The following is a 27,679-nucleotide window of genomic DNA, read 5'->3' as shown; positions in this document are numbered from 1 at the left end:
GCGAATGGGTAACTATGATGTTGTTGGGATAACGGAGACATGGCTGCAGGGAGATCAGACCTGGGAAATGAATGTACAAAGGTATACGTGCTATCGTAGGGACAGAAATGTGGGCAGAGGGGGTGGGGTGGCCCTGTTGGTGAGGAATGAGATTCAGTCCTTTGCAAAGGGGGACATAGGGTCAGGAGAAGTAGAGCCTGTGTGGATAGAACTGAGGAACAGTAAGGGCAAAAGGACCCAAATGGGTGTTGTCTACAGGTCACCAAACAGTGGCATGGATATTGGGTGCAAGTTGAAAAGGGAGTTAACATTGGCACGTGGCAAAGGTAATGTCGCAGTAGTTATGGGGGATTTCAGCATGCAGGTGAACTGGGAGAATCAGGTTGGTGCTGGACCACAGGATAGGGAGTTTGTAGAGTGCCTACGGGATGCATTCTTGGAACAGCTTGTACGAGAGCCGACCAGGGACAAGACTATTCTGGATCTAGTGTTATGTAATGAACAGGATTTGATAAGCGATCTTGCAGTAAAGGAGCCATTAGGAGATAGTGATCATAATATGATAAGCTTTTATCTGCAATTTGAGAAGGATAAGGGCAGATCGGAGGTGTCAGTGTTGCAGATGAACAGGGGAAACTATGGAGCCATGAGGGAGGAGCTGGCCAAAGTTGACTGGACGGATAGCCTAGCAGAAAAGACAGTGGAACAGCAATGGCAGGTATTCTTGGGAATAATGCACAAGGTGCAAAATCAGTTCATCCCCCAGAGAAGGAAGGATTCAAAGGGGGGAAAGGGGCCACAGCGGTTGACAAAGGAAGTCAGAGATTGCATAGCATTAAAAAAAAGGAAATATAACAGAACTAAGGTGAGTGGGAGGACAGATGATTGGGAAGTTTTTAAGGAACAACAGAACTTAACTAAAAAGACAATACTGAGAGAAAAAATGAGGTACGAACGCAAGCTAGCCAGGAATATAAAGGAAGATAGCAAAAGCTTTTTTTAGGTATGTGAAGAGAAAGAAGATAGTTAAGAACAATGTTGGGCCCTTGAAGAATGAATTGGGTGAAATTGTTATGGGAAACAGAGAAATGGCAGAAGAATTTAATGAGTTCTTTAGATCTGTTTTCACTAAGGAAGACACAAGCAATCTCCTAGATGTATGGATGGGCCAAGGACATAGGGTAACAGAGGAAATGAAACAGATTGACATTCGGAAGGAAACGGTGATGAGAAGACTGATGGGACTGAAGGCTGACAAATCCCTAGGTCCAGATGGTCTGCACCCTAGGGTACTAAAGGAGGTAGCTCTGGAAATTGCGGATGCATTGGTAATCATTTTCCAATGTTCCTTAGATTCAGGATCAGTTCCTGAGGATTGGAGAATGGCTAATGTTATCCCACTTTTTAAGAAAGGAAGGAGGGAGAAAACAGAGAACTATCGACCTGTCAGCCTGACATCGGTGGTGGGAAAGATGCTAGAGTCCATTATTAAGGATGAAATAGTGGCATATCTAGATAGCAGTGATAGGATTGGGCCAAGCCAGCATGGATTTACCAAGGGTAAATCATGCTTGACTAATCTGTTGGAGTTTTTCGAGGATGTAACCAGGAAGTTAGACGGGGGAGATCCAGTGGATGTAGTGTACCTCAATTTTCAGAAGGCATTTGATAAGGTCCCACATAGAAGATTGGTGGGTAAAATCAAAGCTCAGGGCATCGGGGGGAAGGCATTGACATGGATAGAAAACTGGTTGGCAGATAGGAAGCAAAGGGTAGCGGTGAATGGGTGTTTCTCGGAATGGCAGGTGGTGACTAGTGGGGTGCCACAGGGCTCAGTATTGGGACCACAGCTGTTTACCATTTACGTTAACGATTTGGATGAAGGCATAGAAAATAACATCAGCAAATTTGCTGATGATACTAAGCTGGGTGGCAGTGTGACATGTGATGAGGATGTTAGGAGAATTCAGGGTGACTTGGATAGGCTGGGTGAGTGGGCAGATACTTGGCAGATGGCGTTTAATGTGAATAAGTGTGAGGTTATCCACTTTGGGAGTAAGAACAGGAAGGCAGATTATTATCTGAACAGTGTAGAGTTGGGTAAGGGAGAAATACAAAGAGATCTCGGAGTTCTTGTTCATCAGTCACTGAAGGTGAATGAGCAAGTGCAGCAGGCAGTGAAGAAGGCTAATAGAATGTTGGCCTTTATTACAAAGGGAATTGAGTACAAGAGCAAGGAAATCCTCTTGCATTTGTACAGAGCCCTGGTGAGACCACACCTGGAGTATTGTATACAGTTTTGGTCTCCAGGGTTAAGGAAGGACATCCTGGCTGTAAAGGAAGTGCAGCGTAGATTCACGAGGTTAATTCCTGGGATGTCTGGACTGTCTTACGCAGAGAGGTTAGAGAGACTGGGCTTGTACACGCTGGAATTAAGGAGATTGAGAGGGGATCTGATTGAAATATATAAGATTATTAAGGGATTGGACAAGATAGAGGCAGGAAATATGTTCCAGATGCTGGGAGAGTCCAGTACCAGAGGGCATGGTTTGAGAATAAGGGGTAGGTCATTTAGGACAGAGTTAAGGAAAAACTTCTTCTCCCAGAGAGTTGTGGGGGTCTGGAATGCACTGCCTCGGAAGGTAGTGGAGGCCAATTCTCTGGATGCTTTCAAGAAGGAGCTAGATAGGTATCTTATGGATAGGGGAATCAAGGGATATGGGGACAAGGCAGGAACCGGGTATTGATAGTAGTTGATCAACCATGATCGCAAAATGGCGGTGCACGCTCGAAGGGCCGAATGGTCTACTTCTGCACCTATTGTCTATTGTCTATAAAATGGAATTCAGAAAGCCGAACTCCTTCTTGAACAAAAGAAAGATATTGCAGTCTTTCAGTTACTATTTGTAACATTAATCACAAGTTAATTATAACTTTTAGTAGGAAATAGAACCCACATGTACATGAAAATGAAAAAAAAAACTGCAGATGCTGAATATCTGAAATTTAAACAGAAAATGGTGAAAACACTCAGGCATAGTCTGTGGAAAGAGAAAAAGTTAAAATCTCTGGTCAACAACTGGGAAAGACAAAAATCAGCCAGTTGTAAATTGCAAGAGGGATTAGAGAGAGTGAGTTCCTCTGAGAGGGCAAGGCTAAGGTTGGTGAGCAGATATGGTATAGACACTATCAAGTGAAAGGAATATTGGATATGGAGAATGAAAATACAAATGAAAGAGTATAATAGTCCTGAAATGCTGGTTGGTTATGCCCATGAACTCAAGGTGTGCTAAAAGAGAGCATTTTGAAGGAATATTAGAGATGGATGACAGTTAGCAGAAAAGGTCCATTTTAACCTCATTCGCTTACTATACCTGTGTGCTTATCCTCTCTCCTGGATAGAGGAAGGACAGCATTTTGATGATCCTTACTTTCCATACAAGTTCAAGTTCATTGTTATTTCAGCCATTTACACATAGACTGCCAAACAACATTCCTCTGAACCAAGGTGCACAACACAGGATATATAACTCACACACAAAACAAAGTAGTATTACCAAAAACAAATTTACAAATGATAAGGTGCATTTATGACACAAGTTAAAAAGTAAACAGTGTAACACATCTGTCATTTCATAGATGGTGAGACCATCAACCTGCACATTTAACTGATAACCCTTTGCAACTTCTGCCAGGTACAGAAGGAGCAGCAGCAAGCCATCAGGTCTTCAAAGTCTTCCCCGCCACCATTCAGTATGATCATAGCTAATCTATGCTGGCCTCAACTCCTCTTCTTTACTGGTATCCCATAACCCTCAAACCTCAATTTTTCAAAAAAGTATCTGCTTCCACTTTAAATACTTCTATTGATCCTACATCCTGGGTACATTCCTCATTGGGATCCCATATATCTCAGTAAGATCACCTTCGTTCTTCTAAACTCCAAGGAATGAAGACCTAACCTGGTTACCTCTCTTAATGGGAGAATCCTCTTCTCCCAGAAATTAGCCTGGAGAATCTCCTCTGGAATGTCTCCAATGCTACAATATCTGTTTTTGATTGGATCACAAAGGAACAATTTTCTTTGTATCTTCCAGGTCCACTCCCACATTCACCCCAACTATTGCCTTACTAAGGTGCTTTCCCATGCAATCGCAGGAGATGCAATCTTGGTTCTTCCACTCCCTCCCTTCCAACTGTCCAGGGATCCAGATATTAATTCACTTCTTCCAATTTACTGGTTGGCATTCACAATGTGGTCCTCCACACAGTGGTATGTAGATAGTGTGACTGCTTTCTATAAACACTGCCTGACCTGCAAGGTACTCTAATATTTTTGTGTTTATATACTGTAGTGCACATTTGCATTTACAACTGTATAAAGGGATTGTGGGAAGTGGGGTGATAGGTGCCAAAATTGGATTCTTCTCAAAATTAAATGAATTGCATTCAATCGCAAATTAGCTTTACCAAGCCAGGACAAGTTTAAGGGCTGGACTGCAGTCAAGCTGGCCTTTAGAGTGCACCAGAGTGTGTGGCATTCAGTCATCCAAATGACCATCTGTTGCTTAGTCACCAACTCTCATTAGACTGCTTCACCACAGGAAATAAGCGATACCGAGCTCTGTCTAAACTTCTGAACGCAAGGTATAATATAGGATTAGGCAAAACTATACAACGGAACTCCAGCCTGCAACACATAGAATGACACAATTTCCTAACTCAAAGGAAACCCAGAATTTAGAGTTAATCCCACAGATACATTGCCTAACATGCACACAGGGCCAACTACAGCAAGGCTTTTGCACTTTACAAACTCTGAACTGACCTTTAAAGCTCAGATTCCCATCTAAGAAATAAAATCCAAAATAATTCTATTTATTGGTCAATAGAACCCAATTGAAAACAAGAAGAGGCTTAAAATTTTCAAAATGTCAAAATTTAAGAGCATGAAATGGACAATGTTAATTAACTAATTGAAAATCTTTGTAAAAATCTTAAGTAATCATAATAACTCACCAAAATAATCGTAACACTGAATTCAAACAGTATCAAGCAGGTACTGGAGACACATAAGAAAATATGTATCTACTTTATTAAGGAATGCTCTGTTTGCTCTGGGAATGATTAAACTAGTGCCAGGATTGCGAGTTATCTCCACTCAATGACTGTTCTCAGCACTTAAACAGGCCTTGAAAAATATGCATTTTTAAAAACAATGTTTACAACCATAACATCTGTGTTTTTAAAAGCAATATCAAGTTAGTTATTTTTCCAACATGGAGGTCACGACAGGGAGTTCTACAGTGAAAGGAACAAAGGAGCAGAGACATTATTTCCTCCCTTATGAGAGTCATTGAGAGGGCTGATGCCTACCTTGTTAGGCTCACACTCAGGGCTGGAGGTCAAATACCACACTCACCATTAGCCACAATTCTGGGTGCAAAGTGCTGTGCCCTATAAGTGACATCCTTTGCAGTAGATTATTTGCTCCCTTTGGATATTCCTTACAGGGGCCCAAAGTGGGACACTAGGCCAGGGACTTGAACAGAGACAACAATAGGGGAGATGTCAGAGGAAGAGTTTTGTGGTTTTTTTTAACATGAAGAGTGGTAGGTGCTTGGAACACACTGCTAGAGATGGTGGTAGAGGCTGATGCAATAGGGACATTTAATAAACTCTTAAGATATGTTCATGGATGTAAGAAAAAATGGTGAGTTATGGACTGTGTAGGAAGACAAGATTAGATCGATCCTGGAATCGGTTTAAATGCTGGCATGACATTGAGGGCTGAAAGGTCCATACTGTACTGTTCTACGTTCCAAAAGGCTAGTATCTGACCTAAGAGCTACCACTTCATCCAGCTTCCAGATCTTGGCCAACCTCACTCAGAAACCCAGAGGACCAGCACACAGCTCCTGATTATTTTCACTTTCAGGGTCATCATTAAAGATGAGGTCAAAAAGCATCTCCTGCAATATCTACCAATAGTTTGACCCCTTCCCTTCACATCACCTCGGGAACTTCCATGTATGAATTTAGTATTCACAATGTTGTCGACGTGATACAATACAATGTAGATACCAAATGCAGGTTGGGACACTGCTTCACAGACACCTTGACTCAGTTCACAAAGCGGATCTTGAACTTCCTGCTCCCAATCTGACCTCAGTACTCTGGCTTCTTATGTTGTTCCAAAATACCCAGAGTAACCTCAAGACGGTACAACCCACAGAATGCAACTATTTCAGATATTCAACTTTCCAGTTTGTGTCAGAACTGACTAGTTGTGATCAAATGTCATCAACCTGTAATTTTAACTCAACATTTCACTCGCCACAAATAGATTACCTGAATTGCTGGATATTTCCAACATTTAGATTGCTCTAAGTGCAGAGACTGATATCTTAAAATTCAGGCACTTTTTAAACACTCTTCGCTCCAACCTCATCCTTCTAGCTACACTGATCCCAGACAGATGAGCTACAATTAATTGATCTTCACCACTTTCCCTCATCTGGCAATACCACCCTCAGCCTCATTTGGTCTCCCTTGGACCTTACCCTATAGCAGATGTTCTCTTTGTCATTTCCACTTCACCCACTTCTCAGCAACAAAAGGTGTGCTTGACTTAGAGTCATAGAAAAGTACAGTACAGAAACAGGTCTTTTGGCATTCTAGTCCATGCCGAACCATTTAAACTGCCCACTCCCATCGACCTGCACCCAGAACACAGCTCTCCATACCTCTACTGTCCATGAGGTTATCTAAACTCTGCATGAACCACTTGTGCTGGCAGCTTGTTCCACACTCTCATAACTCTCTGAATGAAGAACTCCCCCCCACCCCATGTTCCTCTTAAACTTTCACCTTTCACCTTAACCTATGAGCTCTGGTTATAGTCCCACCCAATCTCAGTGGAAAAAGCCTGCTTGCATTTAGCCCTTATAATTTTGTATACCTCTATCAAATTTCCTCTCAATCTTCTATGTTCCAAGGAATAAAGTCCTAACATATTCAAACTTTCATTATAACTCAGGTCTACTAGAGTATGCAACATCCTTGTAAATTTTCTCTGTACTCTTCAAACATTATTTACATCTTTCCTGTAGGTAGGTCACGAAAACTGCACACAATACTCCAAGTTAGGCCTCACCAATGTCTTATACAACTTCATAACATCCCATCTCCTGTACTCAATACTTTGAAAGCCATTGTGCCAAAAGCTCTCTTTATTTCTAATTTGTCTCTGAAGGAATGAAAGACGATTAATCTGAAGCTCTGTGTTTTTTGCCTCTCCATAGACATGCCTGACTCACTATTTCCAGCACTTTCTGCTTTTAAACATATATGTGTCACTTTCAAGAGATCTAGGGGCATTCTCTCCACATCTCTCTTCCACACCTTCCAGAATCCTGCCATTTACTTTGTATTTGCTTACATATAATCTACAATTTTCTACCTCACAAATGAACAAATGATTAATTTTGGTATTGCCTGCACATTTTTGTGTGTGTTTTTAGGTACAGCATCGATTTTCATGTTCTCTCTTCACAGAGGCTGCTAGACCTGTAGATATACACTTGGTGTTGTTATTTCATTCCTTGTATTCTCAGCAATAGTATTTTACCTCAATTAACATATAATTGTTGACTGGGTTTGCTGAGTGTGACTTAGATGCCTAGCAAGTTTCTCAACCTTTGCATTAAGATCTGGCTTTAAAGGAAATATATACCTCTACAACACCAAAACAGTTTGGAAAATTTAACAGCCTCTCAAGAAAAACTGCAGAATTTGGCCTGAATGTTAGTAACAAAGGTGCAAAGCTTTAACTGCATCAGTGGGCTCAATGACACAGGAACAGCCACATAACATTAGTTCCTGCAGCCATTGCACACATATGCCTTCAGGTCCCATTGTGTTCACATACAAGCTTATTACAGGACAGTGACTTGTTCCTCCTACAAATTCTTTACAGTAATTTGGATTTTATTTTAAAAATTTATTTAAAAATAAAGAGGAAAGATTTAAAAGTGCAGTTAGTGACATACACATCATCTTTTTACTTCTGCTTATTGTATGTAATCTTCTGCTTTTTCACCAACACAATTAATTTAACTCTGATTTCAGAATTTTACTCAGCAAATAAACTGCACAGCTTTCACAACAGTTTCTTAATATATTTTCTCACAACTAAGCCTGGCAACTTTCTCCACTTGGTATCACCATATGAATAAGCAATGTTTACAACAAACATGGGCAAAAATGCCTGCCCAGAGGTGAGCTGTAAGTAACTACGGTACTCCTTACATCAAGGGAGCAATCAGAACTGTACAGCCTGCAAGGGATCCATTCAGACCATGCAGTCTGTGCTGACTTATTGTTCAGCAATCCAAACCAATATCCTATATTTTTCAAGTTGGCCTGCAAATTATTTTCCCTCAAGTTCCTCCCCAACTGACTTCTTGACTGATTCTGTGTCAATTACCTTTACTGGAATTGAATTCTAAATCATAAACCCCCCCCCCCCCCCCCCACCCCTGAGTACAGAATTTTTCCTCCATGTATCTTTTGGACAAAATCTTAGATCTGTACCATATAGTTCTTGAAATCATCTGATGAAGAGGACTATACACTCCATTTACCCTACCTAGAGCAGTCAAAATTTTGTACACCTCCATCTCATTTCCTCTTAACCTCCTCTGAATTCAAAGAACCCCAGCTTTTCCACTCTAAGCTTATCTGAAACTCTCACCCTGAAATTGTAAATCTTTTCTAAAACTTTCTCGGGTGTTCAAGTCCTTAATAAATTTAGGTAACTAGTAATGGAAGCAATACTCCTGTTGTTCTAACCAGGTCCAGCAAAACTTTCCTGCTGTGCCCAAGTTTACAAATCCCAGTATCACATATATTTTCTCACTTTCAAGTATTTAAGCACCTATGTCTCAAATCACTCTTTTCCTGCACTTCCTTTGAAGACCTATTTTCAGGTCAAGTGGAGAAAGCATCTGGTTAATTCATAACCAAATCATTAAATCAGAATTAGCAGCCTCCAGCTATGAGAGAAGACCAACCCAACAGTTGGTGAAAATCTCTCAAGCATTGGCATTTCAACAGACCTTTATTTTCCATACTGCTAATTTTTGTAGAATGTAGAGCAAAGGAAGCTGTCATATATTAAAGGGCAAAACCCTTCATCAATGGACAGAAGTGTTGGTGAAAATATTTTTGTGCTCAACCCATGCAGCAGCTCACATCACCAAGACAGTACTGAAGAATGACTTGGTAGCGAAATAAACTACCTTGAGTAAGCAGTCGATCAATTTATGGCATCTGAGTTATATGTCGGCTTCTACCTGCTCAAGATAGTTGGTCACTAAATCTATTCCCTGCACAATAATTCCCTTCTTCTTTATGAACTGAGAAAGACTGTTTACAATCTTTTTGATCCCAGGGTGAACAGTAAACCTCATCACATACACTGTAACATCTAGCAGAATTAGCATGGGGACCATAGGAACAGGTTCTTTCTATTTATCCTGTTCTGCCCTGCCTGAGCTCGCCTGCTGTTAAATTCTTCATCATTCTTTATTGTCTCTAGACTTGGCTGTCTGAATGCAATCCTGGCAGGCTTCCCTCATACAAAGCAAGGTTATCCAGAAGTTCACAGTTTTCTGCACTTCCTTTAAAGATCATTTCCTGGACCAGTGCGGCAAGAATCCGAATCTTCAGCTTAGCATAAGGCTGAATAATCAATCCAGTTAACAGAACTAGCAAGGTATTTAACAGAGCAAAATACACAAATTACAAACACAAATAAACAGTGCAAACAAAAAGAGTAACAAGGGAATATTCATGGTTCCTGGACTATTCAGAAATCTGATGGTGGAGGGGAAGAAGCTGTTCCTGAATCAGTGAGTGTGGATTTCAGGCCCCTGTACCTCCTCCCTGACGGGAGAACCAAGAAGAGAGCATTAGCCGGATGATGAGGGTCCTCAATGATGGATTCTGCCTTCTTGAGGCATTGAGTCTTGAAGATGTTCTTGCTGTGGGGAGGGTTGTATCTGTGATGGAGTTGGCTGAGTCTACAACTGTCTGCAGCCCCTAATGACCTTGTGCTTTGGAATGCCCATACCAAGTTGTGACTTAACCACTCAAACTGCTCTCCATGGTTTTGCAAGAGTCTTCTGTCACCTCAAACTCCTAAAGAAGTATCTCCACTAGCGTGATTGCATCAATAAGTTTGGGCCAGGATAGATGCTCCGAGATGTTGACACCGAGGAAGGTGAAGCTGCTCACCCTTTCGACCGCTGACCCCTCAGTAAGGATTAGTGTGTTCTCCCAAATTGCCCTCCCTGAAGTCAACAATTAATTCCTTGGGCTTGATGATGTTGAATGTAAGGTTGTTTCAACACTACTCGACCAGCTGAACATTGTCACTCCTGTATGCCTCCTCACTGTCATCGGAAACTTTATCAACAACAGTGGTGTCTTGCCAACTTATAGATGGTGTTTGAGCTGTATTTAGCCACAGAGTCATGAGTGTAGGGAGACTTGAGCGATGGGCTAAGCACACAATCTTGAGGTGCACCTATGTGAATTGACAGACAGAAGAATTACAGGCCGATAGCCACTGAGGCAGCTCACACTGCTCTTCTTGCACAGCAACATGATCGCTGCCTTTTTCTTTTAAGAATGTGGGAACCTCAGACCGTTGCAGTGAGAGGTTGAAGATGTCCCTTAACACTCCTGTCAGTTGGTTGTTATGGGTTTTCAGTACCCATCTACATACACTTTCAGAGCCTGATGCTTTGGAGGATTCACCCTCTTGAAGAACGTTCTGACGTCAGCCTCCAAAGACAGAGATCGGGGGAGTCACCAGATGTTGGGGGGGATTCACAGAGATGTAGTGCTATTCCCCTTTACAAGGCGTGGTTAAAAGGTGTCAAACTCATTCATGCTATTAGGTTTTGCCTTATAGGAAAACCCTCCACAGCCATTGTGTGTCTGATCGTGCCTCTAACTTCATACAGAAACGATGGATTTCCATGTCATACCTGCAGTTCCTGTAGGATTCTGGATTGCTGGCCAACGCCACAGAGCTAGCTCTCAGCAGACTGAACCTCACCCACGCGGGCCTTATGGAGTCAGTGACAGCGGTGGCATATTCATTCAGATCCAGAGATCACTCCCTGCATATATGTAGGCCATTTCCAATATTCAGATTCTGGATTCAGGTTTCAGCAACACCTCTGATGTGCATCTCACAGCTTTAATATGCCCATTCATGATCACTCCCTCCTTAACTGCCCTCATTAATCTGTTAACCATACAGCCCCTTAAATTGCGTGTTTATTTAGGGCTTTTTCTCACTTCCACACCGATACAATTTAAAAATAAATTTCCAGCACTGCTAAAGGGTCACTGACCTGAAATTTTAACTGTTTCTCTTTCCACAGATTACAGTGTTCCAGTACTGATTTTATTTAAAAATTTTGTACATTTTTAAACCCTTAGCCCATAGCTCCCAGAGGTATCTATGCTCCTCAATTCTGACCTCTTGATCAACCTCTGATGTGTTCATTCCAACATTAACGACTGATTTGTCACTGGAACTATAAAATGGTGCCTCCTACTTATGCAGAGGATGGATGCTTCTCATTTAAGTGCATATTCAAAATAAGGCAGAGACTGAAGTTTAACAAAATGGAAGAAATAGGGGAAAAAATTGTGTTAATATTCTAAAAAAGTGCCAGAATAATAAACGTGAGGCACCCACGGCCACAACAAAGTCAAGAGTTTGAAATTCAATGTGTAACATTACATAGAGAGTGTGAGCTGGTTAGTATTATCATTCATTTCTCTCCACTTTAATGGGATTTGCTCTAATTTACAACCCACTGCAAACCTTACAATCAGATTATTAATTAACCTAAATAATAATTAACATCAGAAATAATCATCTGAAAAATTAATTAATAGTGGAATAAATTAAGCTGGAAAGGATTGGTGATGTGCTGTGGTTTTAGAGTATGGAATGAGGATTACTGAGATCCACAGCAATATAAGCTGAAGATTTCCACAATCCAAGCAAGTTGCTCTCATATTGACAAGCTGAAGTAAGTTTCAGCCACTGCTGTGCTTTGAGGAACGGGAAAAGTATTTTGTTCTAGAAAGAAATCACATTCCATAAGTTGTGTAATGCAAGTTTGGTCATTGGGCAAGGACAGGAGGATTTAATTAGAGTAAGACGTATGTTGGGATCCAGAAGGTGGTATTGGAGGATCGTCTACCCTCTCACTTGTCCAATGACTTGTGTGGACAGGAACAACAACGGCAGGAAACTGAAAAAACTGACCACAATACAATAGTACAGGGAGTCATTTTTGTTGAAAGAGTGAAAAGGAATTAAGATGTAGTGAAAAATAGTATAGGTAAGATCTATGTACTACACCCTCAAGCCATGTGTGAATTTCAAAGGTTGTGTTGTCTGCCCAGTTAAGGATCTCTCCTTGGAAGTGGGAGGGGAAAAAGCTCATTTTCATTGTCCATGCAGGGAGAGATTTCCCTTTAAGAAGTTACATTCTGGGAAATGTTTTGTATTGTGAAAATGCACAAATTGAAAAGGCGTTTCCCATCAGTTTCAATGTAAAACTTTGGCTGCATACCAAAGCTGAAGAATTTTGATTAAAAATACTTAAAAATAACTCAATACAAATATTGTAAAAAATAAATGTTAATACTTACATCTTAAAATAACAATATACAGAATGTGCATAATGTACCATTTTAGAGTATCTATTTACCAAAATGTACAAGATATCACTCTCTTTCTCCCTCTGCCCAGGTTTCTACTACACAGCCTTGCCACCCACTCCCTCTCCCATCAGCCTACATTCTCTCCTCTTCCAGCTCTCACTTCTCTAAGCCCCTCTTTTTGTCACCATCTTTGACCCCCTCCCTCCATTCTCCCACCCATGTCCTACCATCTCCTCAACCTTTGCAGGCACTCTCATCACCCTGGCTCTTGTTTAAGATAGTTCTACTTACTGGTCTGAGCAACAACTTGTTGGTGGCCAATGAAACAAAACGAAGCAATTAAATACTTCATTATTCACATTTTTTCTGGTAAATAATTGCTATAAACAGTGGCCTATGACTTCCTTGGTGGAGTTAAGTGGAATTGCCTGTACAATTTGGCATTTTTGTGGTGGGATTGGAGTCTCACTGGGGCAGGATGGTTGTAGCATGTCCAGGTTAGAGGTGCTGGAGCGGACTTGGAGGTAATTCAATGCAGCAGAGTTATAGAAAGATCTGAGTTTGATCGACTTAAGAGCCAAGCCGAATTGAAAAAGGTGGGTAAATCAATGCACAGAGCCAAGGTGAAGCGAGGTGAGGGAAGATCGGGAACTGCCCTTATCAAGGTGGAGCCTGAGCCCAAGGACAGAAGGGACGCAAGGTTTGGACGATTAAAACGATTGGGGTGTCAGAGGTCAGAGGAAAAAGATGGGCTGGTTCAGCTCACTGTTCCACGGGGTTTGCTTAAGTTTGTGCTGGACTGAGGCTGTATCCTGCAACTGGTGTACTTCTGAATTGGCCTCTGTGGACTTCTGAATTGGCTGCAGTGATGCCTGGCATGGTGAACTTCAATTCTGGAAGCTGTTTGCTTACTTTATTGTTTGCACGATTTGTTATTTTCTCTCTGCACATTGGATGTTCAGCTATCTTCTTTTGTTTTCAATGCGTTCATTGTTTCATGGCTATTTGTAAGGAGACAAATCTCAAGGTTGTATGCAGTACAACCTTGAACTTTGTAGTAGAACAAGTGCACTTTGAACTTTGAATTTTGTTCTCACTTCCCTTTGGCTAGTCAATATTCTCCTCTGCCAATCAGCTGGGAACTCTTATCCCTTTTTCAGTAGCACTCACTCTTTCACTCTCACTTTGTGATTAACAGAAAAAAATGAGGCAGGATAAACATATTACTTTCCATCAGACAATCTGTAACTGGTAGGGTGCTGAAGGGATCACTGCTGGCATTCAACTGTTTACAACCTTAAGTGAAAGGCTTGTCTGTATTATAGTAATATTTGCCGGCAATACCAGCTAGGTGGAATATCAAAATTCCAAAAGGACAAAAAGTTTCTGCAAAGGATATAGTTAGGATAAGTGGACGGAAAAAATTTAGCAGGTCAGAAATAACATTATGCAGTTTGGTAGGAAGAACAGAAAAGCAGAACGTTATTCAAATAGAAAGAGACTACAGACAGGGAACCAAGGTGCCCTGGTACATGAAACACAAAATGCTAGCGTGCTGGTAAAGTGAGGAATGAGGAAAGCAAATAGAGTCTTGTTTTTCATAAAAAGAGGATAGAATACAAAAATAAAGAAGTAACACTTTGTACAGAGCATTGTTGAGATTACTGAATAAACACCTGGATTACTGAATACAGTTCTGCTTACTTCAAAAGAATTTGGTGACATTGCAGGCAGTTCGGAAAAGAATCACAGCATAAGGTTAACCCCAATGAAGAGCTTAGAAAATAATGAAATGAGATCTTACAGAAACTGAAAGGTCAGTGGGGATAGAAGATGAAAGGATGTTCCTACAAGTGAGAACCTAAAGTAAGGAGACATCATTTACAGATAGAGTATTGCATTTTAAGATAGAGATGAGATGGAATTTCAAGTCTCTGTGGATCATGGATCTTTGGAACTCTCCCCTAGGGAGCTCTGGAACCAGAGTTGTCTAATGTTTATTTTTTTATTTATTTAGCGATACAGTGCAGGGTAGGCCCTTCCAGCCCTGTGAGCCACACTGCTCAGCAACCCCGGACAAACCCAATGAGCTCTAACCTAATAACAGAACAATTCACAATGACCAATTAACCTACACAGTAAGTCTTTGGATTGTGGGAGGAAGCCATAGGACCCAGAGAAAACCCACGCATTCCACAGGAAGATGTAGAGACTCCTTACAGTTGGCACCAGAATTGAACTCTGAACTCCAATCACACCCTAAGCTAACTGTTACGAAGCCCATATTCGAGGCCGAGAAAGAACTCTGAACACTAGGGGAATCAAGTTGTGGAATACAAGAAAGTGGAATTGAGGCCCAGAACAGACCTGACATGAACTTATTGAATGGCAAAGCAGAATTGAGGGCACACTCTGGTGCCTCTTTCTTACATCCGTCAGCTGCCAGGTTCCAACCTCTGAATTCCCTATTCTTTCTACAAGATTCATCTTAAAACCCCTTCTTGGACAAAGCTTTTATGTTAGTATCACCTATTCCAATATATTTCCCTGAGGCTGATTACATTAAAGAGCATAACATAATTGTCATTACAGTCCCAAGTACAAGCTGGGCGTGACTGACAGCTATATATTCTTTTAAACTTGGAAAGGACAAGGAAATTAAGCAAGGAAGGAAGAACAGCCACATGGGAAAAAGATACTTTTACAACTTTTTATATTATAAAACACAAGGGTTTCATTAAGGATTTAATTAAGATGAAAAAGCAGTTGGAAGATATCTACAGATCTCCAAAGGGCAATGAAGCTGTACCCGGTTGTATAAATACAATCACCAGAGAAGCAGTTTGGTAAAAGCCAGAGTATATTGGAAAATTTTTACTTTTACATAGGTTGGAAAAGAACTGTGCAAGTCATAAATGTATCAAAGCTTGTTCAGAGAGTTTGTTCAAACAAATGATTTAGAACAAAAGGGAAACATGTGACGACCAGCAGAACTGCTTGACAATCTGACACGGAATGAATAGTTTTAGATCAGTGAACATAACAGGAACAAAACTGATGTTAGGTTTGGGAAGAAAAAGGGAAAGTCACAAAAAGTTTTACTGTTACATGAGTTGTCTTCCATGAAACATGAACTATTAACAGGTAAACCTACAAACAGAGACATTCAAAGGAATATTTAATTCAAGATCAGTATCAAGGACTTTAATGACTGAAGTTTCCATTGTATACTAAATTTTAAAAAAAAGTAAATGAATTATTGCAAGGCAAAACGAAAGGATTGTAAAGTGCAACATCAAGAGTAAAAGTAACATTTTATAAATATACTTAAGAAAGGAAGTGACTAAAAAAAAACCATGGACCTATTATAGAAAGGCACAGGCGCTGCAGTAATCATGATAAGGAAATGGTAGGTGTATACTTTAGCAATATTTTTACAGAAAATAAAATACCAATTACAGAAAGAAAACAAAATGAAAAGGAAGATTTTTTTTTACTTTAATGGGGGAAAACAAATTAGATTTAAAATTAGTAAAGTTGTTTTCACCCTGGGATATTAAAAGCAGTGAATGAGAAAAATTAAAGCAGACTAACTTACAATCTTCTGAACATTCTCTTGTTGCAGAAATTGTACAATGGGTTGGAAAATTTAAATATACAGAGCTGATAAAAAGTATTCACCCCCCCCCCAGGAAGTTTTCATGTTTTTTTGTTTTACAATATTGAATCACAGTGGATTTAATTCGGCTTGTTTTGACACTGATCAAGAGAAAAAGACATTTTCATGTCAAAGTGAAAACAGATCTCTACAAAGTGATCTAAATTAATTACAAATATAAAACACAAAATAATTGATTGCGTAAGTATTCGCCCTTTCAGGCCAGTATTCAGTAAATGCACCTTTGGCAGCAATCACAGCCTTGAGTTTGTGGATAGGTCTCTGTCAGCTTTACACATCTGGTCATTGCAATTTTTCCCCATTCTTCTTTACAAAACTGCTTGAGCTCTGTCAGATTGCATGAGGATCATGAGAGAACAGCCTTTTTTCAGTTTGTAACTCCTCCAGCGTTGTCATAGATCTCTTGGTGGCCTCCCTCACTAGTCCCCTTCTTGCACAGTCATTCAGTTTTTCAGGACGGCCTGCTCTTGGCAGATTCACAGCTGTGCCATATTCTTTCCATTTCTTGATGACTGACTTAATTGTACTCCAAGGGATAATAAGTGACTTAGAAATTTTCTTGTATCTACCGCCTACCTTTTTGTAGAGGTGCCTGGAGAGTTCTTTTGTCTTCATGGTGTAGTTTTCCCCAGGATACTGAGTCACCAGCAGATGGACCTGTGTATTTTTACTACAGTCAATTGAAACACCTTGGCTGCACACAGGTGATCTCCATTTAACTAATTATGTGACTTCTAAAACCAACTGGCTGCACCACTCATTATTTGGTGTGTCTTATTAAAATATCACATATGAATACTTAAGCAATCAAGACTTCTGCATTTTTATATTTGTAATTAGTTTAGATCATTTTGTAGAGATCTGTTTTCTTTTTGACACACAAGAGTCTTTATCTGTTCATCAGTGTCAAAAAAGCCAAAATAAATCCAGTGTGCTTCAATGTTGTAAAACAAAAACACATGAAAACTTCCAGGGGGGTGGGTGAATACTTTTTATAGGCACTGTATTTAATAATGTGATATTTTTTCAGTGGAAGAGAGAACTCCAGACTTTTCAGTTCAATGTCAATTGTATGTACAGCAGTGGGGCACTAATTTGATGGATTTCTGTAGATGGCATCTCTCGGAGGGTACTGTAGAACAGTGGTTAATGCACGAGTCTCCAGAGGCCTTAACTACTGATAAGGGACACAAGTTCAAATGGTGTCATGGCAACTAGGAACTAAAACTAAAATAAATATACAATGGTAACCATGAAACGACTTGGATCTTTTGTAAAAATCTACGTGGTTCACTCATGTCCTTCAGGGAAGGAAATCTGCCTCTCTTACTCAGTCTGGGATGCACACAACTCCAAAGTCAAGAATGTGATTGATTGTTCCGTGCTTCAATTCAGAGTCAATTAGAGCTAGGCAATAAATGCAGCCACAAAGAAAGGCATCTATCTCCCGTGAGCAAATAAGCAAAATCTGGCAGATGCGCCTCTGTGTGGGGATGGGTGAGGTCAGGCATTCTCAAAGGAAAAGTGGAGTCTTCTAAATAACTGGGTCTGAAAAGAATCCAGGGCCACATAAATAAATAATTAAAAGTTAGTGTTTAGGTGCAGAATGCAATTAAAAAAAAATAAATCTTGCCCTTGATCTGAAGACAACTGGACAGTAAAAGCGAGCAAGTTAAGTTCCAGCTGAACAGGGCTACCTATAGAACTGTGGTCAATTCCAGACAGGGAGTGGTAAAGATTCGTAAATTGTGCTAAGTTAAGAGTAACTGTGTGCATTAATGTGGCTTGTAGCCTCTGAGCACAGTCAAAAGTCATTTTAAACAAGGTGGTTACAATGCAAAAGGGATTTGAAAGAATAGGTGAACAGAAACTGTTTCCTCTAGCAGTTAAGTCTAAAACAAAAGAAACAACTTCAAATTTCTCATGTATCTTTCAATAAAAGTCATTCAGCCTATCAGGTCATTTGATAACCTATTTCCCAGTAATCTGTTACATAACGTGAGAAAATATTAGGACAAGGAGGAGGCTATTTGGCCTTTCGAGTCTGCTCTGTGATTCAAAGTTCAATGTAAACTTCTTACAAAGTACATATGCAACCCGAAGATTAATTTCTTGTGGGCATACTTAATAAATCCATAGAATAATAACCATAACCAAATCAGTGAAAGACTGCAACAACTTGAGCATTCAACCAGTGTGCAAAAGACAATGAACTATGCATATACAAAATAATAAGGAATAAATAGGCAATAAATATCAAGAACATGCACTGAAGAGTCCTAGAAAGTGAGTCTATTGGTTGTGGAAATACTTTAATGATGGGGCAAGTGAAGTTGAGTGAAATTATCCCCTTTGGTTCAAGAGCTTGATAGTTGAGGGATAGTAACTGTTCCTGAACCTGGTGGTGTGAGCCCTGAGGCTCCTGTACCCTCTTCCTGACGGCAACAGTGAGAAGAGAGCATGTCCTGGGTGGTCCCTGATGATGGATGTTGCTTTTGTGTGACAGCATTTCATGTAGATATACTCAATGATGGGGAGGGCTTTACTCGTGATGGACTGGGTCATATCGACTATTTTTTAAAGGATTTTCCATTCAAAGGCATTGGTGTTTTCATACCAGGCTGTGATGCAGCCAGTCAATATAGTCTCTACTACACATTTATAAAAGTTTATCAAAGTTTAAGATGTCATGCCAAATCTCTGCAAACTCCTAAAAAAGTAGAGGTAGTGCTGTGCTTTCTTTGTAATCGCACTTCCATGCAAATAATATCACTGAGGAATTTAAAGTTGCTGATCCTTTCCTCCTTTTATTCTTCGTTGAGCTGACATTCTGACACAGCATCATTATCCAGTATTATTCCCAAGTCCCGAGATTCACTTAAGTAATCTATTGATTTCTTACTGAGCTTATTGACTGAGTTTCTACAGTAGTGTCTGATACAGAAGTCTAAAGATTCATCACCCTGAGTGAAGAGGTTTCTCCTCATCTCCATCCTAAATGGCTGATATCTTCTTCTCAAACCATGTTCCCTGTCCTAGACATCTTTTTGTCAGGAAAACATCCAGCCTCTAAGGCTCTTGAGAAATTCTAAGAAAACCTGTTTAAATCACTTCTCATTCTTCTAAACCTAAAACTGTCCCAGTATACTCACTATCTCTCAAAGCAATAAAATGAATTTCTGGAAGCAGTCTAACAAATCTTCATTGTACTCCTCTATGGCAGGTTCATACAGTGCCTTGATAAAAGTATTCAGCGCCCACAATGACTTTCACATTTTACTGTCTCATTTTCTACACTTAAAATATATTGGAGTAGGATTTTTTTAAGCCAATTTATAAAACATGCATGATATCACATCAAAAGAAAAATTCCAAAACCTGTCAACAAATTTACTAAAAATTAAAAACCAAAATTGTGAGGCTGAAAGACTATTCATCCCCTTTGTAATTCCTACGCTAACTTTCCTTAATATTACCTTACCAACTCACCCAATTTGTTGATGTAGAAAATTGGAGGATTGCCTGGTTTCAACTAATTAATAAAAATTAATACTCTCTCTCTCTCTCTCTCTGTAAGATCCAACAGTATGGTAGATTTTCAACAGACCAAACCAACATGAAGACAAAAGAGCATCCAAACAAGTCAGGGAAATGATAAAGGAGAACCACCAATCTGTGGAAAGGTACAAGTCTGTCTCAAAGGCATTGAACATACCTTGAAGCTCAGTGCAGTCCAACAAAAAAGTGGAAAAAAATATTAAACCACAGCCACACTGCCTAGATTACACCGTCCCGCTAAACTTAGTCACCAGAGAAGAATGACACTTGTAAGAGAGGCTACAGTGATGTCAACAGTCACTCTGATGAGCTGTAGAGGACAGTGGCTGCAAATGGAGATGAGGTTCATGGCTCCAGAATCTCTAAGGCCTTGCACAAAACGGTATTTATGGAAGAATGGCAAGGAAGAAGCCCTGACTTAAAAATAAAGCATATCCTTGCCCATCAAGATTTTGCAAAGCTTCACTTACAAGATACCGTAAAGACGTAGAAGATGATCTTGTGGTCGGATGAGAATATAGTAGAACTCAAAAGTGCACTGCAGATGCTGTGGTCAAATCAAGACGTACAAAAAAACTGGATGAACTCAGCAGGTCGGGCAGCATCCGTTGAAATGAGCAGTCAACGTTTCGGGTTGAGACCCTTCGTCAGGACTAAAGAAGGAGGGGGCAGGGGCCCTATAAAGAAGGTGGGGGGAGGGTGGAAAACCAATCAGAGGAAAGATCAAGGAGTGGGGGAGGGGAAGCAGGGAGGGGATAGGCAGGAGGGGTGAAGAAGGAATCTAAGGGGAAAGCACTATGGGTAGTAGAAGAAGGCAGAGTCATGAGCGAGGTGATAGGCAGCTAGAAGAGGAGACAGAGTGAAGGTGGGATGGGGGAAGGGAGAGGGAGGGAATTACCGGAGGTTGGAGAATTCGATGTTCATACCAAGGGGCTGGAGACTACCCAGACGGTATATGAGATGTTCCTCCAACCGAAGTCTGGCCTCATCATGGCAGTAGAGGAGGCCACGTATGGACATATCCGAATGGGAATGTGATGGGAATGATGGGAATTGGATATGTCCATACGTGGCCTCCTCTACTGCCATGATGAGGCCAGACTTCGGTTGGAGGAACAACATCTCATATACCGTCTGGGTAGTCTCCAGCCCCTTGGTTTGAACATCGAATTCTCCAACTTCCGGTAATTCCCTCCCTCTCCCTTCCCCCATCCCACCTTCACTCTGTCTCCTCTTCTAGCTGCCTATCACCTCTCATGACTCTGCCTTCTTCTACTACCCATAGTGCTTTCCCCTTAGATTCCTTCTTCACCCCTCCTGCCTATCCCCTCCCCCACCCCTTGATCTTTCCTCTGATTGGTTTTCCACCCTCCCCCCACCTTCTTTATAGGGCCCCTGCCCCCTCCTTCTTTAGTCCTGACGAAGGGTCTCGACCCGAAACGTTGACTGCTCATTTCAACGGATGCTGCCCGACCTGCTGAGTTCATCCAGCTTTTTTGTATGTCTTAATACAGTAGAACTTTCTGGCCTCGACACTAAGCATTTTGTGTGGCATAACTCTAATACAATGCATCAGCCAAGTAACATCATCACTACTGTAAAGTATGGTGGAGGTAGCAGAATGCTATGGGGATGCTTTTCAGCAGCAGGGACTGAAAATCTGGTATGGATTGATGGGAAGATGAATGTTACTAAATAGAGAGATCCTGGATAAAAACCTGCTAGCCTCTGTCAGGAAGCCTAAACTAGGGAGGAAGTTTGTCTTTCAGCAAGAAAATGACCCAAAGTGCACTGGCAGAGCAACCATGGAGTGGCTTCGAATGCAGAAAATTAATGTCCATGAATGACTCAGTCAGAGTCCTGACATTAACCCAATCAAACACCTCTAGCAAGACCTCAAGATTGCTGTCCACCACCACTCCCCAATTAACCTGACACAGCTTGAGCAATTTTGCAAGGAGTAATGGGCAAATCTTGCTCCATCACATTTTTCAAAGCTAATAGAGAATTATCCAAAAAGATTACTGGCTGTAATAGCTGTGAGAGGTGGTTCAACTAAGTATTGAGCAAAGAGGGATGAATGAACTGCTGACATTTCAGTTTTTAAATTTTTAGTTTTCCATGCTCTACCATTTTCCCTGTTTTTTGGGCTCTACTGTGAAAAAAGGAGCATGTGATTCACAAGTTAAAATTCTCAGTTAACTTGATCAAAAACCCGGGTTGCAATACTCATTTATGTGAACAAAGGGTTAGGGCTGAATACTTTTACTGTACTTTCTTAGGTAAGGAAAGCAAAACTATACACATGCTCCAGGCTGCATCTCAACAATACAATCTGTAATTAAACCGTCTCATAATAAAAGGAAACAGGTCATTTGCCCTCCTAATCACTTGCTGCACCTCTGAGACTTATATACAAGCACAACTAGATCCTTTCGAATAACACTACGCAGTATCTCATCATTAAACAGTTACTCTGCTTTTCTCCTTTGTGCATCAAAGTGACTTCACATTTTACGATACCCGACCTGCCATGATCGTGTCCAATTCTCTAAAAGCCTCTTTATATCCTCTTCTGTACACATGCCACCAATTCAGTATCATCAGCAAGCAGGAAAATACAAGACCATGACCCCTCAACCAAATCAATGATCGTAAATAGCTGGGGCCCGAACATTAATCCCTGTACTAGTTGACTGAGCCCAGCCAGCCCAGCTTATCCTGGCCCCCTCCTACCCCTTCCCCATTTACTTTCTGTACAATAAACAATTCCCAATCCATGTCAATCCAAAACAATCCCTTATTTCTGATTAGAGTCATTACATGTGTTCCAATCTTGTTAGTCAATCTCCTGAAGAACGGTCTTGGCCCAAAACATTGACTGGTTGTACATTTCTATGGACGTTGCCTGACCTGCTGAGCTCCTCCAGCATTTTGCGTGTGTTGCCAGTTAATTTCCTATCTGGAATCTTATCCAAAGCACTGAAGTCAAAATACAGCATATTCACTCATTCAGCCTTATCTATTCTATTAGTTACGCACAGAAAAGAATAACAATGAGATTAATCAAATATGATTTTCCCTTCATTGTTGATTCTTCTGAGTACCAAATTTCATTTTAAGAAGTTATGTCATTATGTCTGGCACTTTCCCCACCACCTATATTAGGCTAAGAAGATGGCACTTCCTGTTTTCTCTCTCTCAAATAGTGGAGTCACCTTTTCAATCGACAGGAACAATTCCAGCACCTACAGAATCTTCCAAGATGGTAACAAAAGGATCCACTGTCTCTAACACCATCTCTTTCAAAATTTAGGACGTAATCATGGATATATCAGTGTTCATGCTTACCTACCTCCCTTTTTGTCAAATACTGTATTTATTTGCTTCAATTCCTCACTCTTACTGGACCAACTAGTTTCTAATATATCCAGCATATCTTATGTGTTTCATTCCTCTACCATTTCTTTTTTCCCCTTCTATAAATTATCCTATCTTTATCTACAAAAGCCTCACAGTTGCTTTTGCTGCTCTGTGTCTTTTTCATACCAATAAAAGCTCTTGCTGTTCGTTTGTTTCTTTCCCATCTACTCTCATATTTTATCTTGCAATTCATTATCAATGTTATTGTTCTCGTTCATTACGTTCTGAAATATTCCCAACCATAGGGTCCTCCACTACTTCTGACTTCTGATATGTTCCTATCTTTAATGTTTCTAGTTAGTCGTAGATGAATTTCTTTTCCTTTTGGGCTCCTGTGCATTGAAAGAACTTGCATTTTTACAATTTGCTCATTATTTGTTTAAATGCCCGTCCACTGTCAAGCCTTTCAACACTGCTACCTTTTCTTTCATTCTGTCAACCTTCCCCCTTAGATTGAACACTGTAGTTTTACATCAAACTACATCACTTTCAGACTTAAAAGTAAAATTCCACGATATTATGGTCATGGCCCCTCAACAACAAAATCTTTCTCTCTTAGATTCTTGCCAACAGCTTCCTGATTCACTGACCACACATCTACATGAAGAATAACTTACCAATTAACCCATCAACCAACAAGTCTTTGAATACACGAGGAAACTGGAGCACCTAGGGGAATTCTGCGTGGTCACAGGGAGAAACCACTAGAGCTTATTAGGGTTAAGGGTAAAATTGAGAAGCTGGAAATGACACTACCAAGAAGCTATAGATGCTGGGCTCAATTGAAAATAGCAAGGCAGAGACTTTTATTCATTATCAACAAATGATGAGCAAAGACATGCATATGGAGTTAAGGTGTTGAGCAGCCATAAGTTGGCCTGACACTAATAACCATGTTACTCCAGCCCGTGCCAACACACGTCAATGACATTGTATCCTAGCCCACCTTCATGCTGCAACTCCCCCTCCCATAATAAACAATGAACAGTATCACAGGAACCGGCTCCTCCCCCCAGGCCACAATGTCTGTGTTGAGCATGATGCCAAATTAATCTGTTCTGCCTGTGTATGATTCATATCCCTCCATTCCCACCTCCGTTATACCTACTTTCACAACCACGTCAGCAGTACACTCCACACACCTATACCACGCTCTATGCAAAAAGAAAACCTGCCCCACATCTTCTCTTTAATTTGCCTTCTCATCCTAAAGCTATGCCCCCTAGTATTCAACATTTCTACCCCGGGGGAAAAGATTCTGGCTATGTACCCTTTCTGTGCCTCTGATTCGTCAGGTCTCCCCTCAACCCCTGATGCTCCAGAGAAAATAATCCGAGTTTGTCCAATCTCTCCTTATAGTTAACACCCTCTTGGGTGTTTACTATCCTGGTAAAACTATTCCGAAATCTCTCCACATCCTTCCTGTAACGTGGCGACCAGAACTGCATGCAACACTCCAAGTTTTATACAACTGCAATGCGATTTCCAGACCTAAAGTCTCTGCTCCTAACAATGGAGGTACGCATGCAATACACACATATAGCATATTCAGAGCTTAGCCCGAATTCTGTTCTGACATCACTTGCATCTGATTCTCTTCCTGTGCCCAGTTAACAACCCAAGCATGAAGCAATCTGTACCACCCAACAGTGACCTCTTTGTACAGTCGCCACCGCTATCCAGACCCTTATGCTAATCTCTATCACAGCTCTGTCCACATTGAAATTCTGAACTACTACTTACTCACCTTCGCTCCAGAGCAACGCACAAGAACCAGTCTGAACTGTTTTCTCTTCTTTAGTAATCCTCGTAGTTCCTGGCAGCACTGGTACTTCCCAAGGTCCACTGTCTCCTCGCACTGGGCATCACCCTGAAACAGCGGAGAATGATTCTCAGTAAGCAGATTCCAGACTCTGGCGACAGTCCTCAAATCCCAGTGAAACATCAGCAATGGGAGCCAAAAACCTTGCTCAGCACGAAGCTGTCTCAAAATCCCCAGAGACTGATGCCAACGCTCTCAGCTAAAACAAAGGCATCCCCAGATCCCAGGCGCAAACCTTAGAATAACCTTCAAATGTCTGGGCTGAAACAGTTCTGGAAAACAACCAAGTTCAGATCCTCGACCTGTAGGTTAGGCAGCATGGAAAGTGGTCCTTCAACCCAAAACGGCTATTTAATCAACAAGAAAGTTAATCTGTGCACTACCCCCAGATACTCAGGGGAAACTACAGGTAGTCCTAAATGCCTGGGCTGAACCAGTTTAACCGAACCACTCCCAAAGGTAAACCAGGGACAGACCTCAAAAGTCCCGGTTAATCCCAAAATGCAGGGAAAACCAACAAGATGGGCCAAGACTAGAGACTTGGTGAGTACAGAGACTTGCCCTGACGTTACCTGCTGCTCGTAGATGAGGAGGCGGCCTTTGTCTAGTCGGATGTAGCGCTCCTTCCAGGCACCCCCGAGGAGCCCACGGCTGCACTGCTTGCGGACCCAACCAGCCTGGCCCGGACTGCCACCCTCCTGGTAACACAGATACAAAGACAGTGAGAGATGGGAAGGAAATGAAGACTCCAACTGTCATCGCCTGAGATAGGATAATCTGGATTATGAATCAACTCCAATCCCTAGACCTCAGATCCTCCACCGCCAACTCCCTTAACTGAACCCAAATCCCTTAACTTCAGCTCCAGCCCCAACTCCAGTCAGTCAGCACAGTCATCCCCACAGAGGCAGACTGAGCTCCATCCACAGCCCGCTGGAGTCTTTCCCCGGGTAGGGTCTCCAGGACGATAGACCACGGACTCGGGTCCAGTGAGAGACCCCAAACCATGAACCGCTGACCGAAACCATCACCCTTTAGACACGGCCCCAGACCCCAGAGACCCCCAGTTCCAGACCCGGGCCACCTAATGCCCGAACCCAGCCCACAGTGCCCTCGCTCCGAGCCCCGGCCTCAAATCTAGACCCCGATCCCACCAGACGTGGACGGCGCCACTTCCAGGCCCCGACCCCACCCGCAGACCCCCACCCCCAGCGGACCGGGACCCTCGCCAGGCACATCCCCCGGTCGCAGCACGAGGAGTGCGGCAGGCGAGGCCCGGCTCGGACCGCGGCGGCCCCTCACACCCACCTCTCCCATGCCGGCGGCTCAGTCTCTGGGCAGGGACGGTCCGAGCTCCGAGCATCCTGTGAGGGGCGGCCCGGGCTCGGCGCTTCCTCTCTCTGACTCACCGCGCCTGCTTCCGGCAACAGGCCGATCGCGGGGGGAGGGGGAGACGAGAGGGACGGCAGGGAGGGGCAGGGGTGGTGGTGCTGATGGCGGGAGGGGGTGAGGGAAGGGTGCAGAGGGATAGGGAGGGAGGAGAGGTGAGTTACGGCTGGAGGAGGCAGAGAGTAACGGATAGGAGGGAGGCCGGCAGAGGATAACGGAAAGAGAGAGAGAGAGAGAGAGAGAGAAGCAGAGGGTAAGGGAAGGAGGGAGAGAGGCAGAGGGTAAGGGAGGGGGAGGCAGAGGGGAAAAGAGGGAGGCAGTGGGTAATGGAGGGGCGGGGAGGGAGACAGGCTAACGAAGGGGGAGGAGAGGGAGGGAAACAAAGGGTGACGGAGGGGAGGGACGCAGAGGATAACGGAGGGATGGGGAGGGAGGCAGAGGGTAATGGAGTGGAGGGAGGGAGGCAGAGGTTATGGGAGTAGAGTGGCAAGGTAGGAGGGAGTGAAGATAGAGGGGTTAGAGAGGGAGGGTTTAGGCATAGAAAGTTGGAGGTTTAGGGATGGAGTGAGGGAGGAAGTGGGAAGAAGGGGAGCAAGAATGGAATGAAGGAGAGGATAGGATGGAAGGATCATGTAGGGATGGACAGGTGAGTGAGGGAGGGGTAGGAATGGAAAGAGGGACCAGGAGGGAGGGGAAGTAGAGATGCAGGGTGTGAAGGAGTAAAGATGGGTCAAGGAGGGAAGGAGTGAGGGTTATGGGGTAGGGAAGGTGTAGGATGTAGAGTGGAAGGGAGGGAAGGGGCAGGGGGTTAAGGGAGGAGGGAGGAGTAGAGAGGGAGAATGGATAGAGGGAGGGGGAGAGATGGAGAGGGACAGATGAGATAGAGAAATTGAGGAACAGAAGATCGGGATGGACGAGAAGGAAAGGTTGTGGAGGGAGGGGTTAGAGAGAGGTGGGAGGGAGGTTGAATAGAGGGCATGTGTGGAAGGAGGAGGGGTACACCAGAGAAAGCCATTTTTTCCTAAGCCCATGCTGGCCTTTTGTACAAG

The 27,679-nt window shown here is 42.2% G+C and overlaps 1 protein-coding gene across 1 annotated transcript in view; it reads right to left on the bottom strand.

Moving 5' to 3' along the window:
• The window catches only part of LOC140718799 (uncharacterized), a 58,812-nt gene extending 31,986 nt beyond the window's left edge, over positions 1 to 26,826 (bottom strand). The window contains exons 1-3 of the mRNA XM_073032971.1: positions 26,550 to 26,826; positions 25,814 to 25,939; positions 25,167 to 25,289 (exon numbers count right to left, since the gene is read on the bottom strand). Of these exons, the coding sequence (XP_072889072.1) occupies positions 25,167 to 25,289; positions 25,814 to 25,939; positions 26,550 to 26,558 (258 nt within the window). The 5' untranslated portion in view covers positions 26,559 to 26,826. The remainder of the gene's footprint in view (positions 1 to 25,166; positions 25,290 to 25,813; positions 25,940 to 26,549) is intronic.
• Between the last annotated feature and the right edge of the window lie 853 nt (positions 26,827 to 27,679).

This window comes from Hemitrygon akajei, chromosome 30 (genome assembly GCF_048418815.1).
Source record: "Hemitrygon akajei chromosome 30, sHemAka1.3, whole genome shotgun sequence".
NCBI classification, from domain to species: Eukaryota; Metazoa; Chordata; class Chondrichthyes; order Myliobatiformes; family Dasyatidae; genus Hemitrygon; species Hemitrygon akajei.
Note: the sequence above shows the minus strand (reverse complement) of the source record. Positions and strands in the feature narration are given on the sequence as shown.